Source organism: Ipomoea nil, unplaced genomic scaffold, assembly GCF_001879475.1.
Source record: "Ipomoea nil cultivar Tokyo-kokei standard unplaced genomic scaffold, Asagao_1.1 scaffold2783, whole genome shotgun sequence".
Classification (NCBI taxonomy): Eukaryota; Viridiplantae; Streptophyta; class Magnoliopsida; order Solanales; family Convolvulaceae; genus Ipomoea; species Ipomoea nil.
This window is the reverse complement of record NW_017619211.1, coordinates 320287-340334: the sequence shown is the minus strand read 5'-3', so window position 1 is coordinate 340334 and position 20048 is coordinate 320287. Positions and strand designations below refer to the sequence as shown.

The 20048-nt window shown below is 37.6% G+C and overlaps 2 protein-coding genes across 3 annotated transcripts in view; one reads left to right on the top strand and one right to left on the bottom strand.

Moving 5' to 3' along the window:
- Positions 1-19828, top strand: part of LOC109157538 (probable inactive ATP-dependent zinc metalloprotease FTSHI 4, chloroplastic) — a 29984-nt gene extending 10156 nt beyond the window's left edge. Inside the window, exons 15-19 of one of the 2 annotated variants that reach the window (XR_002050239.1) lie at positions 59-202; positions 284-449; positions 803-900; positions 2322-2327; positions 19818-19828. Coding sequence is in view for 1 of the 2 variants with exons in the window: in XM_019305393.1 (XP_019160938.1) it covers positions 59-202; positions 284-427 (288 nt within the window). In the remaining variant the exon portion in view is untranslated. Of the gene's footprint in view, positions 1-58; positions 203-283; positions 450-802; positions 1203-2321; positions 2328-19817 lie in introns of those variants that run through there. The other variant, XM_019305393.1, reaches the window with a different exon arrangement.
- On the bottom strand, positions 10950-15962 carry LOC109157539. Its single transcript, XM_019305394.1, has 6 exons — positions 15904-15962; positions 15501-15856; positions 14880-15387; positions 13972-14173; positions 11740-12216; positions 10950-11383 (listed from the first exon to the last, which is right to left on the bottom strand). The coding sequence occupies exons 2-6, from the start codon at positions 15841-15843 to the stop codon at positions 11000-11002; spliced, it is 1914 nt and encodes a 637-aa protein (XP_019160939.1). The 5' UTR covers positions 15844-15856; positions 15904-15962; the 3' UTR covers positions 10950-10999.
- Positions 19829-20048: the final 220 nt, after the last annotated feature.

The window sequence follows — 20048 nt, the reverse complement described above, 5'->3', positions numbered from 1 at the left end:
CCTGAACACTAATTTGGAAGGATTTCTGATTTCTGGATTTTAATTCTTTATTTTTCAGCCAACTGTGAGGCCAATTGACGAATATGGAGCCCTTATATATGCTGGAAGATGGGGAATCCATGGTGCATCACTTCCAGGGAGGGTGACTTTTGCTCCCGGAAATGTTGGATTTTCAACCTTTGGTGCACCTCGTCCAATGGAGGTTAGGACTAAAAACACTTCTCATTGCTTTGGTACAGTTTCTTGTAGACTGAATCTTCTACTTTGTGTTATTTATGCACAGACACAGATAATCAGTGATGAGACATGGAAGCTAGTAGATGAAGTATGGGATAAAAGAGTTGAGGAAATTAAAGCTGAGGCTTCTTTGGAAGTTGAAGAAGATGAAGAGAAGCCTCAAGTTCTTCTAGCCAGTCATTTCCTATAGCATGTGATATTAGTTTTAGCAGGTAAACAAATCTGCATTTCTAATCACGCAAGTCTTTTGCTTATGTATGTGCAAGGGAACAAAATTGCATGGATGCTTCAATTTTCCTGAGATCATTCCACCATCGTAGAAATGCATCACATGCAGAAGCTTAATGATTAATATTGCTCAATTTTCTACTCCTATTATTAAAAGAGGAATGAAGCCAATATTGTAATTTGGATGGAGTACTAAAGAAAGAAGTTCTTTAATCTCATCTTCAAAAGAGCAATAGTTGCACTATGGGATAGGACTTTGTAGATTGAACCCTAACTCTATTCCAATCCTTTCCCTACTCACTAGTTTATCTCCATGTCTGAATTTTATTTTGTGTAGGATTTCAGTGGTTTTTATTTTGCTTGAAAGGAGATATTATCTACATGAACGAACTCATGGAGTGTTACAAGTGAGAGTTTAAACGATTGAAGTTTTGAGTTAGTACAGCACCGGATTTTATGATAGCTGCTAAAGCTGATACAGCACTTGGAGTTTAACTTCTTTTTTTGTGATAGCTTCTTAAAGTTGGTAGTGGGAGGGATATGGCGCAGAGGGAAAATGTACGGACTGTTCGTCTTCATCTGTAAGAATTTATAAAAATCAATAGGGCTGATAAGTGATAACTGTGGAATGAGTGATGTAATACTGTTTATATATATTATGTATATCACAATTACACAAACACAATGTAGTCTTGTTTACTACACCCATATTTTATGAGTGTGTATACTTATACTTAGCTTCCTTTCACCTCATTTTTGGTGTTAAAGGGATTGACAGTTATGTAGAAAACTTTACATTTTTTTCTCATTTACTATCTTAGATGCATTATTAATCTGGAGTTTCGATTAGACTGCCTTATAAACATTCATCTTGCATGGGGCTTGAGTTATTTAGATTTGTACCAAAGATCTAAACACTATAATCTGGGGGTGTGGTTGAGTGGAAGAGATTCATTCATCCTTAATCAAAGATCAAGAGTTCAATCTTTGGCTTTGGGTATGGGGCAGTCTTAAATCTATAGGTTAGCTGTCTCATTCAAAAGAAAGGGGTGCCTACAATTCAGTGAGGGGATTAGTCACTGTATCTGACGGTTGAAAACTCTGGTTACATAAAAAAAAAAAAAAAAAAAAAAATCTAAATACTGTACATATTACCTTTGGCTTGAAATCTTGGAATTTCAGAACTTTAGATTGGTTGGCTCCGAAGATTCTTTAAATTTATTTATATGGACAAATGAACATCCTTTGGTTTGAAATCTTGGAATTTTTTAGTACTTCTCAAAATGAACAAAATGAACATCCTTAGGCTTGAAATCCTGAGGTAAGAACATTGAATAATTTTTAAGAGTTTTTCTTCCCTTTAATTTTGTTCTTCTTTATTTAGCCAATAAATCCCATTTATATAGATGAGATATATAAGTAGCACTTCTAAGTTACCGTCTGGGCACAACGAGAGGTACAATACTAGTAGATGCATCATCTTTAGTATTACCATCAGTGGTAGTAATACTGTCAATAGGCCTGAACTCAAACTCCACCGTCTCATCAGTACTCTGCGTCTCACTTGTACTGGGAACTTTTCCAGAAGAAAGTAGTGCATTTTCGTCAAAAGTGATATCTCGACTCAGAATGATTTTCTGAGAATCAGGAGACCATAGACGATATCCTTTTGACTCAGAAGCATAACTAAGGAAAATGCATTTGACAGCTCTAGGGTTTAATTTTCCCGCACTGGAATGAGCATATGCAGGACATCCAAAAACTCTTAGATAGAGTAGTCAACAAGATTACCTGACCAAACTTCCTCTGGAATTTTGAAAGCAAGGGATGAATGTGGAGATCTATTTACCAAATAGCAAGCAGTAGAAACGGCCTCGGCCCAAAAATCACGCCGTTTCCATAACTCAGCATTAGAGAGCAGACACCGAGCTCTTTCCAATAGAGTCCTGTTCATACGTTCGGCAACACCATTCTGCTGGGGTTTACCAAGCAAGGTCTTGTGCCTAGCAATTCCGTCTGACTCACAAAACTCTAAGCCATTGTCTGTCCTGAGCTCCTTGACTTTTTTTCCTGTCTGAGTCTCAACAAGTATTCTCCACTTTTTGAAAATAAAAAATGCCTGATTTTTGTGTTTCAGGAAATAGACCTATACTTTACAAAAGAAGTCATCAATAATAGACATAAAATATCCACAACCTCCTATAGACTGGAATTTAGTCGGTCCCCATAAATCGGAATGTATATATTCCAATACATCTTTGGTACGGTGTGTAGCAGTAGAGAAACTAACCCGCTTCTGTTTCCCAAAAACACAATGGGCTCACAAAATTGTAATTTAGCCATACCTGAACCACCAAGGAGGAATTTCTTGCTCAAAAGATGCATGTCTTTCTCACTCATATGCCCTAGATGCATATGCCATAACTGAGTGAGATTCGCATCAGACATCGATGAGGATACCGCCACTGAACCTGTTATAGTACTGCCATGCAAGACGTACAAGCTTCCAGAACGAGAAGCTTTCATGAGAACAAGAGAGCCTTTTATAACCTTCAAAACTCCACCTTCAACTATGTACTTGCACCCCAGAGATTCCAAGGTGCCCAAGGATATCAGATTGCGTTTCAAATCAGGAATATACCGAACATTGGTAAGAGTCGTGGCAACGTTATCATGAGTTTTAATCAGCACACTTCCAATTCCACTAACCTTGCATTGGGTATCATTACCCAACAAGACAACTTCACCATCAACTGGTTTTAGAGAGACGAACCAGTCTTTGTGAGGACACATGTGGAATGTACAACCAGAGTTCAGAATCCACTCGGTTTCGCTCCGCTTGCAACCGGAGCTAATAGATAACATAACATCGCCTTCTGAATCACTTTCAAAAACACTAGCTTCAGCGGACTTCTTTTCTCTCTCTTGCTTGTTTTGCAGCTTGAAGCATTCAGTCACATCATGACCATGCTTCTTGCAGTACTTACAAGATTTGTTGGACTTACGTCCTCTGGACTTGGATCTAGATTTTTATTGCTACTCTCGATTTCAAGTGAATAACCCCTAACAGTCAAGCCTTCACCTTTGTCCTCAGACTTAATTTCAAAGTCAAACTTTTCTTTGGGCAATAGGTTTGACTTAACATTGTCGAAAGTAAGGGTATCACTACTATTACCATACAGCATAATTTATTTGAAATACTTGTATGATTTAGGGAGAGAGACAAGCAATAAAACAACATGATCATCATCTTCAATTACGACCTCAATATTCTCCAAGTCCAATAAATAGAATTGAATTCATCCAAGTGAGACTTAATAGAAGTACCTTCCGTCATACGGATTGTGTACAAACGCTCCTTCAGGCGTAGCGTGTTCGCCAGAGATTTGGTCATGTAAAGTGAATCCAGTACGGACCATAAATCTTACACAATCGTCTCACTTACTACCTCACGTAGAACCTCTTTAGACAGGCACAGAAGAATGGTTGAACGTGCCTTGTCATCCAAATCTTCCCAATCTCCATCTGTCATTGTAGCTGGTTTCTTCTTCTTCCCAGCTAACGCTTTCTTCAAACCGTTCTGGGTTAGAACGGCTTCCATCTGAGCCTTCCAGATAGAAAATCTAATTTTTCCTTCGAACTTCTCGATATCGAACTTGGCAACAGTCAACATCTTTGAAAATAATTCTCAATTAAACTGCTCTGATACCACTTGTTAGGAATATAGCGAAATAATGCGGAAGCGAAGAATCAAAAATTGAGAATTATAGAAGATAAATAATAGGGAAAATATATAAATGACAAAATAAGTAATTGTTAAATTGGGATAATATATATATATATATATATATATATATATATATATATATATATATATATATATCTAAAAACATAATAGGTTTCAATGATGGTTATATCCCTGGTATTTGTCCATTTTTTAACTGCTGATTGTCTTGTACATTGTCTTATTAATGTTGTACATTATATTTTTATTGCCAAAAATATCCAAACATATCTGTTACTGTTAAATATACTTAACTGTCGTTAAATATAATACTAAGCTATTATCGTTAGTTTTTCCTCCATTAATTTTAATCCTCTCCCCCTATCCTAGGTCTTCTTTCGCTCCTTCCTTTCATATTTCTAGCTATGCAGTTCTACTCATAAGCATAGATAGATTTCAACTCAACCTTCCGGAGGCTCAATATCATAGATGGAAAAAACCAAACCAATAAATTCAATAATTTTGCAGCAAAATATAGGCTATGAATTTTAAGAAGAGAGAGAGAGAGGGCAACCATCTTGGAGAGTCTTAATCTCCTTTTGGTATTCTTCTTACTAAGCAAATGGTGCTTCCCGGCTCTCCTCCTCATGATCTTCCCACTCCCGAACACCCGAAACTGCTTCGCGGACGGCTGCAAATTCAAAGAAACCCTAAAATTCAAACACTGATTCCGCAGAACCGCTCTCCATTTCAATTGGGGTTTAAAATTTCGATGAATTACCTTGTGCGTCTTCATCTTATAGCCTTTGGCGCACACTACGGTGAATGGCTTTGGGGGTTTTTGCAGCGGGGATGGAACATGGCCGAGAACGAGTGGCGTGGAGGTTGAGATGCTATGTGAAGAGAGCTAAGGTTGAGAGTCGGTTTCTTTGTGTAGATTGTAGAGTAAAGGGGTGATGGAGAGTCGAGAGGCGGAGAGTGGTGGGGTTCGAGAAGAGAAGTTGAATGACAGAGAACAGTGTAAGAGTGAAGAAGACGCCATCGTCATCGTCATTCCTTTGCTGCAAATGAAGCTTTGGATAATGGCTTTCCAATTTGACGCTTCAATGCCACAATTTTCTTTTTCCTTTTATTGCTATCCAGTATTCACTATCCAGTCTCCAGGTATTTTTTTTTTTTTAAGATCGCATTCAATCAATCAATCACTTCTATTTCCAAAAAAAAAAAAAAAAAAAAAAAAATCATTCCCTTCCTTCATTCTCTCCCTAAGAACTCTGTCAGACATTAAAACAAGGTACCCTATGCAGAGATTTCGGTAAAGGATTGAAGCAATTTGTTGCAAAGATTCGAGATTCCGTTAAAGAATTGAAGCAATTAAAGGGATTCAATGGGTTTGATCGTTGATCACTGTTCAATGTCCAAGTGGAGTGATTGTTGCATGTTTTCGGTTTATTTTTTTGATTAATTTTGTTAATTTCATGAGATTGGGATGACAATTCTACAATTTAGGGTAATTTGGTTGGCGTTAAATTGATGATTGTATACGAATTAGAACATAATTGAGATTGAATTTAATATTGAATGGTCTTGCAAATTTGCACCAAAATAATTAGGAAATATTGGCTACCGAGGATAAAATCAACTCATTGTTATGATTATGTCTACAATTAAGAATTTCTTGATTTATCTCCATTTATTTTATTTAGTTTTGGAATGTTGCTTGATGTTAGGAGGTATGTAGCTATTTAAAGATTTCATTGTACAGTGAAGGCACCACAGAACAATTGCTGCCTTTTATTTATTTTCTTCTCAAAAAATTTAGTATATTTCTCCATGCACAAGTTTCTTGAGAGGTTTGTTTTTCTCAAATAACTTTAATTAATTCTTTATGTTGTTAATTTGATTTTTTTTTTCCCTTCATGTGTATAAATATGTGATTGAGTAGAAAGAAGATTCTTTATTATAAATTTTGTGAAATTCATTTGGAAGATCATACGACTTATTATATATATCCCATATTTTAGGCTTATGTAGTTATATCACTTCCTGTGGTATCAACCTCCCCCTGTGGTGCACAATGCTTTCATGAATATCTTGTATTGCTACTAACATTGTTTATTGGGATTTGTCTATAAATTCAGTTGGAAGATCATTGGACTTTTTATCAAAGGTAAAGTCACTGTTTACTTATCGAAATAAATAAATAATCAATCTGGTATTCTTAGTGACTGATTGAATGTTGTGGTGGTAGAGGTTTATTAATCTCGTAGTAATACTATCTCCACTTTTTGTGAAACTTGGTTATGGAAGACTAGGTTCTTATATATTGAGGAGGGGAGGAAAAGAGCAAATTTTCAATGCTATAATAATATTCTTTAAGTCCTTAGAGAACATTCAAATTTACAACCATATAAGCAGCAAGTTAAAAACCTATACCGGCGTCGTCTTCTTCGCCACAGTCGTCTCTCCCTTCTGTGTCGTCTAAACCATCCACGCCGCAACATCTGCCAGAGCTGCCGTTTTCTCCTCCAGCGGTGGTGGCACCTTATCCTCCAGCGACGGTGGCACCATCTCCTCCAGGGACAGTGGCTTCTTCGTTGGATCCTTCTCCAACACCGTTGCCCACCTCGTCCGAAGTTCGTCCTCCTCGTTCCGTTCGAATTCGCAAGCCTAATCCTAAATATTTCAGTTCGTTGTTTGTTAATACGATTTTAGTACACCCATTACCTACTTGCCTTGAGCCTAACATTGTTACCAAGGCATTGAGAGAACCTTTGTGGCGTAAGGCGATGGACGAGGAATATGAGGCTTTGCTGCAAAATGGCACTTGGGATTTGGTGCCACGACAATCCAAACCGGTGGTTGGGTGCAAATGGGTGTTCCGAGTTAAACGTAAGCTAGATGGTTCGGTTGAGAGGTATAAGGCGTGATTTGTAGCGAAGGGGTATTTACAGTAGGCTGGCCGCGATTTTTTTGAAATGTATAGCCCCGTAATGAAGCCAATCACTATACTTGTGGTTGTTTCCACTGCTTTGCGTTATAATTGGCCAATCCGACAATTAGATATTAACAATGCTTTTTTGAATGGAACATTGACTGAAACTGTTTTTATGGAACAACCATCGGGTTATATTAATGTGGTTTTTCTGTCTCATGTTTGTCGACTTAAAGAGGCGTTGTATGGCCTTAAACAAGCACCACAGGCTTGGTACCTAGAATTTAGTCGTTTTTTATTGCGTTATGGTTTTCTCAAGTCACAGGCAGATAGATGCATCCTTATTTGTTTACTCTATTAACGGTGTTCTTATGTATTTTCTGGTGTACGTGGATAATATCCTACTTACTGGGAATAATGCTGTGTGTATTGAGCAGTGTGTGCGAGTGTTGTATGATGTTTTTGCGTTGAAAGATTTGGGGCCCTTACTTCATTTTTTAGGTGTGGATGCCATTTTAGTTGCGTTTGGTGTGTTTTTGTCTCAGTCACAATACATTTCTAATATATTGATCAAGTTTCATACGGATGGAGCAAAGCCAGTTTCTACGCCTATAGTTCTTCGGAGGTTCTGCCCCTCCCGGATGTTTCTACAGTTGTTGATCCTACTGATTTTCGCAAGCTTATTGGTATGTTGCAGTATTTGAGCATTACTCGGCCAGATGTTTCGTTTGCTGTTAACCGTTTTTCACAGTTTATGCATGCACCGTCTGCGGCCCATTAGTCTGCTGCAAAGCGTATTCTATGCTACCTAAAGGGACATTATTCCACGGGCTACTTCTCAAAGGTACTGCTTCTTTTTGTCTCACTGCCTTTTCTGATTCTGATTGGGGTGGTTCCAGCACTTTGGGTCGTTCTACCACTGTGTATGTTTTATACCTTGGTGGTAACATTGTTTCTTGGAAGTCGACACGTTAAAAGTCAGTCTCTTGGTCTTCTACTGAGGCGGAGTACCGTGCCCTTGCGAACACTACTGATGAGGTACTATGGATTCAGCATCTTTTGCGGGAGCTACAAGTGTCTTTGTGTGGCCCTCCTTTGTTACTATGTGATAATCTCATCGCTACGTATGTCTACAAAAATCATGTGTTCCATTCTAGAATGAAACACCTTGCCCTTGACTATTTTTTTGTTTGTGAGCTGATAACTTTTGGGGCTTTGGTTGTTCAACATCTTCCCTCTAAAGAACAGCTTATTGATTTCCTCACGAAGCCGCTAGGACGAGCATTGTTTCAGCTTTTTCGGTCCAAGATTGGAGTCTCCGACGGATCCGCCATCTTGCGGGGCATGTTAAACATGTGGCTTGAGTTAGTCTTCAATTAGTTTGTTATTCTCTTTTCTTTAGGCTTCAGTTGTGCTTTGTTGTAACTTCCTCTGTATAGCCCTATTTAAACCTTCTCTGTAACTCTTAGTTAATGCTAGTGATTCTACTTTCACACTGTCTAGCGGTGTGGGAGACCACGAGGTCGGGAAAGTTGGAAACGTCAATGGTGACGTGGAAGAGAGACTCGGCAACGGTGGAGATGGTTGAGAGAGGAGCCGGAGTCCAGACGGTGGTGTCCTGACGAACAGTGGCGGCGGAGACGGCGAGACGACGGAGGTGATTGCAGCGGAGGAAGAGTGGTTTCTCCGTTCCTCCACTTTGGTAAACAACCCTTGGGTTTCAAATTTCTTTTAGGAGCATAGTAGACTTGAGTGCCCAAAAACAAAATTTTGGGGGGAATTAAATTTTATTGAAATAATTTGCAGACATAGTGAGAGTAATCTTTCGTACCAATGAGAGTATACTTTTAAAATAAATATAAAATTAAAATTTCGTCACTAAATCACAAACTTTTAGCTATTTTAACCCTCACAAAAACTATGTAAATAATACATTTAGTGAGGGGTTTTGCTACCCATTACGAATTTTTTGTCACTAAAAACTGTTTTTCTTGTAGTGTATTCAAGTATTGGAAGTCCTATTGATAGGTCCAGGAAAGGTGAAGAAGCACCAACTGAGAATATGATGATGAATAGTTGGTGTGGAGATTAGGCCATAGCTGTTGTATGGAAATCTGTTGAACCTTGTATCATTTGTAATCATCTAGTGGAGTTGGATTTCACCTGTGTGTGGCCCCGCAGACGTAGGAGTGATTCTCCAAACTGCATGAACATATTCTGGTTCAATTTACTTTTCCTACACTGTTTTATTATTTATTCTGTTCCTAATATAATACTAAATACATATGATTAATTTGTTTTATAAACAAAGTAGAATCAGTTAGGTTTACACCTGCATTCAAGACTCACAATTTTCAGATATTATAGATTTGTATAAGTATTTAATATACATTTATGTTGTTCAAATACAAGGTAGCCTAGTTGGTAGGTCATATGCTTGTTATTTCAAAGATCACCTTGTATACATTTTAGATTAAAATTTTCCCCTCTACTCTGATGAGTGTTGAGAATCCCAACAGTATTGTGTGTGAATAATAATACGTAGTATACATACGATTCAGAGTATACAAATATACAAGAGAGACACAATAGTGAGTTGTTACCACGTGGTGGTCGGGCTGGTTGGGGTGGACGCGGAGCTCCTCGCTGCTAAATCTGTCGTAGTCATGGGCATACGGTAGTGAGTTGTTATCAGCGCTACAACCGCTACTTCGACCACCCAGCATCTCCCCAGGCTAATTTGGTTGCTCCGACACCTAGTGATTCCTCCTTTTTTTGGTTTCCAGACATTGGAGTGACACATCACGCTACCCCCTCTGAGAGTGCTATGACGGTGTCTGATGTGTATCATGATACTCATACTTTGCGGGTTGGTAATGATGAAGGTTTGACTATTTCTCGTATTGGCCATGTAACGATTCCCTCACCCTCTAGATCTTTAAAAATGTCAGATGTTTTAGTTGTTCCTGGTATGTCTAATTTACTATTATCCGTTTAGCGTTTTGCATGTGATAATAATGTATTTTAATTTTTAATTTTTTTTTTTTTTTTTTTTTTTTGTGAAGGACAACGTCACCATGGCCGTACTGCTTAAGGGTGTAGTCTCAGCTAAGTAGCCATTTGAGAATGCATTGTGTATATAAAGCTGTCGAAGAGTCCAACCACGTGACGCCACGACTTACATGGAAAAGGAAGGAAACGTAAACGAGGGATAAAAAAAAAAAAGGAAAGAAAGACGTGAAAAATCGAGAGAGGAACAAGAGTATAAATTTAATAGTGAAATGACCAACTTACTAAAATAAGTAACTTTTAAAATTGAGGTTAAAATATGTTAGATTATGTATTTGTAAATAAATTGAGAGCACATTAATATGTTAATTATATGCACATAATATGTTAATTATAAAAACATAATATGTTAATGGTATACACATAATATATTATTAACGTACTTTCAATTTATTTAGTAGCACATAATATGTTAATGCACACATTGCATATAATTTTATGATTATGGTTCACAATATAAGATAGATTATGGTCTATGGTATAACAATTGTGTAGCTACCAGCAATCCACATATATGATGTGTTGCATCCTGGTATTGTATTGATGACTTCACAGTAACGCTCATGCATGGCTCATGTTGTTGCTTCTGCAGCTTCTAGTGGTTGTAATTTTGGAGGTCCACTGGGTCGCCCGCAGAACAGAGGAAAGAACGCAATAATGTATTTAAAAATCCAGTTTACACATACATCTATATGAAACTCGATGGTCAAGGAATGAGGTATATAGTAGATCATATATGCAATCAGAGTAGCCGAATGAGAAGAGAAGTGTAATCAATTATGTGAGGCTGCAAAACTGGGCGGGAATTAGAGACGGAAAGGTATGAGGTGAGGATCAATCTCTTCTGGAATGGGATGCTGAGGTGGGAACTTGGGAAGAAGGCTAGCAATCCACTTGGCTGTCTCCAGGTACTTTGCATACTTGGATGATAAGGACAACCCCCCGGCCCCTTCATCTTTTATGATGGAACCATCAAATACGCCATTCCCATTCCCCAGAAGAGTCTCCTTCAGTGCCTTCTTCTTGAAACTCCACCCCCCTGTTTTCCAGTTGAAACTGTAAAGCGGAAGGAACCTCTGGGCGTAGATAGCCAAAAACTCCAGTGCTGCTATGGTAAACTCAAATTCTTCTTTTGACATGTAGTATGGAAAACTAATCCTTGTCCACCCTGGCTTTACTCCTGTGTACCCCTGCTGCCCACAAACAATTCCAATTACACCAGTTATAGTTTTAAGTGTTGGGCCGAGGCCAGTAAAATAGCCAAGTCTAGCACTCTATGGTATGGGGATTGTTGGGAGGAGGCTGGTAAAGAGTTTAAAAGGACAAGTGTCAAGTCCAGCACCCACCGTCTCAAAAATTAAATGTGATGACTGTCTATAAGGAAATAAAGTTGTGCAATTTGTTACTAACTATAACTTTTGGCCTAAGTGGTAAGCGCTTGATCTAACAAGTCCTATCATAACGATAAGGTCAAGTCTAGCACCCGGTGACTGTAATGACGGTCTAGCTATAAGGAAATAAAGTTCCGTCTTGGCTACTAAATTACCTTTTGAATGGCAGATCTGAAGGCAAGCGAGCGAGTTTGGTGAACGTTGAGCAAGCTGTGTCCATATGGCCCTGCACAAGCGCACCCTCCCCGGGCTTGGATGCCAAACAGGTCATTGAGTAGCTTGGCAACAAAAGGGCCATGGAGAGGCTTATCTCTCATGTTTCCACTTTCTCTCCATAGATAAAGTTGTTTGTCCTGACCATTAATGTCAGCTGATGAGGAGTAGGCGGTGGTGTAAATTAGGAAAGACAGGACAGCCTGTCTCTTTGCTGTTACATTGCCCAATACCCATATGTTTGGGTTTGGGAGCAGCCTTTCCAGGGCTTCATTAATGTACGTATGCTCCAATCTCTCTATCACCTTCTGCCCTATCAATTCCTTCACCCAAAACGCCAACGCTGCTCTGATTTTCTGGATGATGGGCGGCGTTCCTGCATCTTCCCTCTCTTCAATGTTCTCCACGTATAATGTATCCTGCATATATGTCGTTACATACATACATATATCTTATTACCATTGCAAACTAAATTATTTGTTACAACACATTAATTAACTTTCGTTGATTTATTTGCAACGAAATTAGCTAGGAGAAACTCATTGTAACCCATTTCAATTAGTTGCTATATTTGCAACGGAAAAGATACGAAAAAAAAAAATTGCAATAGAATTTGCAACGGAACTTAATCCATTGTAAAATTTGCAATAGAAAAATCCATGGCATAGTTTACAACGGAACTAAAATTTCATTACAATTGAGTTGCGACGAGTGTTTTACCAACATGATGCATTCTTTTGTAAATTTTGTTACAGATCGTCATTTACATCAAAATTTGGACTCTTTGAACAGAATTTTGTCCATTAAAATTGAGACTTTTTTTAATAGTGATATATGTCAATTATTTTTTTTAGTTGTCCAAAAGTATATCTTCAGCGATAGCTAAAAAACTAATCCTACTAATTAAAAAAAAAAAAAACAGAATTTTTTTTCTTTTCCAATGGTCAATAGCGAAACATACATGCGTGCAATCATTGCAAGCAAGTTGCCAAGTTGGCTTATTTATTGGCAGCGCGCGTCGTCAGAATATATTAGACATATTTATCAAATGGTTATTCTATTTACACCACCTATTTTACTATTTGCACCACCTACTTAGTAGGTCAAATAGCTTTATAGGTGGTGTAAATGCCAGCATTAAATATGGTCAAAAATTATTATTTATTTTTCTTTTTTTTTTAATTAAAAAAAAAAAAAAAAAAAAAAAAAAAAAAACCTTCACCCCGTCACCTTCTCCGGTGAGAAGGCGATGGACTGCCTTCTCACCGGAGAAGGCAAATGGGTTGTCTTCTCCGGCGAGAAGGCGACCCACTGGGCTGCCTTCTCACCGGAGAAGGCAGCCCAGTTGCCTTCTCCGGTGAGAAGGCAGTCCGTCGCCTTCTCACCGGAGAAGGCTATGGTGCTGCTTCGTTTTTTTTTTTTTTTTTTTTTTTTAATAATAATTAAATTTTGACCTCATAAATGTAGATTTAATAGGGTGGTGCAAATAGCATTTTGACCACCCATTAGGCTATTTGCACCACCCATATATTTATTATAATTTACTACCTTTTTACATTTTCAATGTGCTTTATACCTCATTTTAGTCAAAGGGGGTGTAAATAGCAACACCCTTATCAAATCAGCCCAACTGAACTAAATTCTTTCTTATTTGGTAAAAAGCTAAGTTGTCAATTGTTTTCTTTTCTTAAACCCAAAGCCGCCCAACTGAAAATTCTTTTCATATTTAGACGGATTTATCAATTCAGCCAGCGGTCAACTAAATGAACATTATTAGTGGCCGCCTGCCCGGAGTCAAAGTGGAATATTATGTTGTATTATGCAAATGCAATTGGGACTAGTTGTTTCTTTAGGGGTTTTTCCTAACAAAAAAAATTGAGGTTGATTTTTATACTAATAGTACTAATAGAAAATGTGATTTTATGAGGTTTTATTCTGCAAAATAAGTTTTTTTAGAGACCCCATTAATCGAGAAGAAATGGAAAAAGACAACGTGCAAGTGCATCTAATGCCTAATTGGCGCGTACACAGCTAAATACTAAATTATTCTTTTAATTTTTTGTTGTCAAGTTTTTTTTTTTCTCTCTTTTTTCTTTTCCCTCTCCTCTTTCTCTTCTATATGTACTTGACAAAAACTAGCCCAAAAACTAAATAAATATGATTGCTCTAATTACCTTCTCACTGTAAGGGTTGGCAAAATCGACGGTGCCGCCTCCACAAGTTGACGGCGGTGAAGATCCTAGTTGATATAGAATCTTGCTCATCATAAGGATTCCTGGTGTCCCTGGCCCACCCAAAAACTTATGTGGGCTCAGGAAAACTGCATCGTATCCGTCAATTTCCCCTGATCTCATATCAATCTTCGTATATGGCCCGCTGTTATTTCAAAATACATACAAACTCTACTATTAGACAATCCTTATACCATGGATTAGGGTTCTGTGAATCCTGGTGCATGTATGTATGTATCTTATGTTCTGAATTTTTGTATTTTTATGTTATGAAATGAAATTTTGTATTTTTAAAGTATAAATTATGTACTTTAAAATTTATTTTTTTAAATGCTACTAGCTCAATTACATTGTAGTATATGTTCAAACATACTTTCTCAACCTAAGATCTCATGACCTCCCACATGGGAGAAGCCACTACATGCAATATGAGCACAATGTGCTTGGCACTTGAAAACTTATTTAAAACAACTAATTAAATACAAATAGTATCAACCACACATATGTTTAACATTATGTATCTGAAATAAATTAAGAATTGTGTCTTATGTCATGATTGTGAAATTCTGTGCCTAAACACAAATTATGTACATAATTAAATCAAATTTAAAAAATAATTAAATATATAACATGTGTATATATTGTGTTGTAATTTTTGCATTTTGGGTTATGAAATTTTGTACCTTACAAGTATATATATTCTGTACTTATCCTGATTCATGATATAAATTGACATTATTAGAAGACATACATGTCGGGCTCTATATTATATTATATGTTATGTTAATTTCCAACTAATAATGACTTGCAAAACAATAGCAGAGAAATAAAATATATGCCGGCGGGGTTACCTTGCTGCAAAATCAAAGCAAGCGAAGGCTCCATATCGATGGAGAAGACGAGCGATGGCTCGGGTGTCGGAGTAAGTTCCGGTGACATTACTGCAGGCGGAGAATGAGCCTAACAGCGGCCTATTGGTTGATTTGTAGGACTCCAGCTTGAGCTTCAAGGCTTCCATGTCTATGAGCCCATCTTGGGTCAACCCGATCTCCACCACCTCCGCCAGGCTCTGCCGCCACGACAGGATGTTGGAGTGGTGCTCGTACGGCCCCACAAAAACCACCCATCTCTCCTCCTCCTTGCCCACCCACCACTCCACCAACTTTTCCCTAATGATTGAAGGGACTGCGATTCCCATCACTTCTTGGAGCCGTTTGATCGCCGCCGTCGACCCGGAGCCGCAAAATATTATGGCGTCGTTTTCCCCTCCTCCCATGCATTTCTTCACGTACTCCGAAGCCTCCTTCACAATCTTCGTCGTCTGGTATCCCACGTAACTGTCACTAGTGTGACTGTTGCCTGTTTAATTTAAGAATATATATATGATGCCATCCATTTTCTTCATATATATTGTGAAAAAAGAAAAAACAACACAAATAAATTTGACCAAACAGAGTCAGTCATGAACTAACCATAGAATGGAAGGACGTTGTTGATGATATAGTTCTCAATGTAGTGAAGAGAGCGGCCGGAGGCGGTGTGATCAGCGTAAGTGAGGCGGCGCTTCCCGAACGGCGTGTCGAACTCGACGTCACCACCGATGATCTGAGAGCGGAGCCAAGCCAGCTTCTTGTCGGCGGGAGCGGTGATGGGGGCGCCATTTTCGAGCTCGCGAAACGAATCAATCCGGCTAGTCGGATTCTCCGGCGCCGACGCTTTGCCGGCGCTACTAACTAAAGAATAGTTGGTCTTCATTCTGATCCCTCCGAGGTTGTCTCTCAACACCAGTTGTTCTCGATGATTTTCGAACTCCATATGTGTTGATGATCTGACTGCAATATTTTTTTTTTAATTTTTTTTTTTTTTTGAAAGGATCTGACTGCAATATAAAATGGGTAGACAGAGGATTTAAGTAGACAGGATATGATACTGCTTGCTTTGATATGGGAGGGAGATAAACACGTTATTTATAGTACTTTTGTAAAATATAAATAAAAAATAAAAAACCGTGGGTCAAATAATCGAAGACATTAAAATATTACTTAAATCATTATGCCCGTAGAAATAATGTATTCGTCAATCCACGGCAAATTATGCTATGGACCCCGTATCCACCATGTGTATGGTGGACACGCTGTACATTCATAATTTATATATTACACATTCATAATTTCTATATTGTAAAATTCATAATTTGTAATAGAAATTCATAATTTCTAAACTGTATATTTATCAAATTATGAAAACATAATTATCAAATTATGAATTTATAGTACAGAAATTATGAATGTGCAGTATAGAAATTATGAATCTACATTATAAATTTTATGAATTTATAGTATAAAAATTATGATCAGTATAGAAATTATGAATTTAGAGTATTAAATGGCTGAAGTAAATCACAATGTATTTTATGCACAAGACATACAAAACATTATATTGCATAACTAGACATTCTCACTCATGTATTTCATGGACAAGCAAACAGATCTTGCTTCATATTTTCAAAAAATACATGACCAAGAGAAATGGTTGGATTGCTAAACTTAACAAAATGTCTCCCAAGGTAGAAAACATTTATCAGTCACTATTCTTTCCATATCCCAAAGTCTCAAACTGCACAAAATTCCAACCTAACAATTGGACCATCCCATCCATCCCGTGAGCACACAGCCACACATATGAAGTTTATGTACATATAACAACAAATATATACTCGCGGTGGGTGAAGGCTAATATGAAGTTTCAACTGTCAAAATTCAACAAAATAGCAAATATAGATAACAAGAAACACTTACCGGCGGTGGGCGAACTGGTCGGCGGCTATCTGATTGCAATATTTTTTTTTATTTTTATTTTTTATTTTTTTTGAAAGGATCTGACTGCAATATAAAATGGGTAGACAGAGGATTTAAGTGGACAGGATATGATACTGCTTGCTTTGATATGTGAGGGAGATAAACACGTTATTTATAGTGAAATTTCTATTACTTTCGTAAAATATAAATATAAAAATATAAAACCGTGGGTCAATAATCGAAGAGATTAAAATATTACTTAAATCATTATGCCCGTAGGAATAATGTATTCGTCAATCCACCATTCCACCATATAACAAATATTAGTTTTTTTTTTTATGTGGTTTGCGCGAATGAGATAAAACGATTCTTTTTAAATAAGTATTTTAAAGTATATCAATGTAATATTATATAGGAGATGTTTATACATAGGTAAATAAATGTTGAATTTATTTATTTAAATCGGTAATTTAAAGTATATAACTTCAAGATAATATATGAGAGATTGTGTAACACGCCCGATTTTTATGCCATTTTAAAACTTAAATACGTAAGGTAAGGTAACTAACAGATAACATAAAACGTAAGCACAGCGGAAGTCCAATATAAAAACAGGGAAAACCAAGGAGTGTTATGCCACATTCACCTCAACGTGAATGCACAGGCAAGTATAAAACCATCAAACTATTTTGTTCAACAACCGTGGCACACAGGCCAAAACACTAACTACATTGTTCAAGGGAGCTATACTACCAACAGCTATCGCACTCGCCATATCTACTCAGGACCTGTAAAGCACATAAAGAAAGGGGACGACGCCCGGTCAGCGAATATTGCTGGTAACCCATCAATACGCGTTCAATAGCATATATAGATAGTATAATCAAAATCATTTTCGAAACGGAATACAGTATATATCAATTCAAGTCAAAGAGAGAAGTCAACTGCAAAGACTCTATTTCACTCGCAAAAGAACAAGGGAAATCAACATCCCAAGACAACATCAAGACAAGACAACAACAGCACAACTCAACAGAGCTCAAGATGTAATCTACTAATCACAAAGTAGAAGACATCAAGGCAAAGACAAAAACAATAATCAAGTACAACTTGAGGCGTATTCTACTACTGATCACAAAGTAGAATACCACTCGACATGCTCATCAAAAAAGAATAGACATTACTCATTGGCACTACATGCCACCGTGACACTTCATGTCACATGTTCCAACCTTATGGCTACCCCCGGCCTTATTACGGTTCCAACCTTTACCTCCGAGTGCCACCCTATACTTCCAAGTCCAACCTTTTGCCTCCGGGAACCGTCGTTCCCCCTCCAACAACCGCCAATCAATACCGTCGAACGCTCAGTACACGAGGGTACATAGCAAGATCATATCACAAAACCGCCAAACATGTGAGCTAAACTCACGATAACAAACCACCAAACTCAATTCATGGCCACCACAAGGACCACATCTGTACCATGGTGATTAATGTCTCATACCATTAGCCGTGCAATCAAGGTACAGCCAATTCACACGTTTCATAACAGGAATCAATCAATGGATCACAACAAAGATATGAAACCATACTCAATCAAGGAAGGACTACAATCCGACTCCAAACAATGATCAACACAAGTTGTCATTCTCACAAGGGAAGAACAAACCGCACACACTAGCATTTCAACATCAAACTAGCATGCTTATCAAATGGGTAAACCAAATATAGTTCCGAAGAACATACAAGACTCATCATGGTACAACGAATCACAAAGTTGAACACTTAGCACGATTCAAGACACCATATCCTACATGGGATCACAACATACAGTTCTATACCTACGAAACATCAAGAAGACACTCAAATAGCTCAACAAAACAACATCGGCATGTCAAAACATCAATTACCGAGTCAAAAGAATCATGGAGAACAAATCCCCGACTGACCACCATTGTGTACCCCGCGGGTGGGGCCACGGGTGGACCCCCACCCATGGTCCCGCCCGCGGGAACCATACTCCAAAGCCAAGTGTACCCCGCGGGTGGGGCGGCGGGTGGTTCCCTGCCCGCCGTTCCGCCCGCGGGTACGTCCTGTACCACAAAATAATTCCTTCGGGGATTTTCAACAAGTCCAAATTCAAGTCCAAAACACCCAAAATCTCACAAAATACAACAATATGACTTGAATCCAAGAAATATCCAAGCAATGGCATACAAGAATCCTAATAACAAGCTCTAGATATGCATTCTCACAAGACAATGCATCAAAACTCACATTTCATAGCAAAAATAATAAGTAGAAGTCAAGAAATCATCATATAGGTAGGAAAATAGATTTTGTAAAGCATGAGTTACCTTTTGTAGTCTAAACCTTTACTTTTCACACCCTTAAAGCTTCTCCTAAGCTCTCCTTCAACTTCAACTTCAAGAACACACCAAAAGACAACAAAGATTCTATCTTTTAGAAAAGACACCTAAAAAGGTACTAAAAACACTAAGGAATCAAGGATCTTACCCTCCCTTATGCTCAAGGTCAAGAAAGTTTGAATCTTGGAGACCAACTTGAAGAATCTAGGATTGCCCAAAACTTGGCTTGAAGAAGAAGCTAACAATTTTCTAGAGAGAAGGTGGAGTTTTTGTGTTTAGGGTGTTAGGGAAATGAAATGAAGGATGACTCTAGGTTAGCTTGGAACACAAACATAAGGTGAAATGACTACTTTGCCCTTACTAAAGTGGGAAGAGTAAGGAGACAATGGAACAATTCATAAAGCTTAGAGTACAACACTTTGACTTGGATTGACTAGTCAATTTCTAGTCATCCGACTATTGAATTTTCAGAATTTTAGGAATAAATTATCAATTAAGCTAGGATTAATTATCTAATTAATCCTTAAATAGAATTTGGATTTACGGGGAGTCACAGATTGATTATAATTATCACTAAAATAAATGTTTACAACTTTATAATGCAAGTCTAAATACTTAGTCTTAAAGTGATATGCTAAATAAATACTACTTTTGGTTTAAATTTCTCTAATTCTTCTTGATTCTCTTTTGGATAACATTGTCATTGTTTCCATCTTCAGTACATGTCCTTTTTTTTTTTTTTTTTTTTTTTTTTTTTTTTGGTAGTGTGTCATGTGCAATTATGTTACTGGTGGCAGCATAGAGAGATTCATTATGCAACGAGATTAGGGTGTAAGAAGTTTTAGTTTTA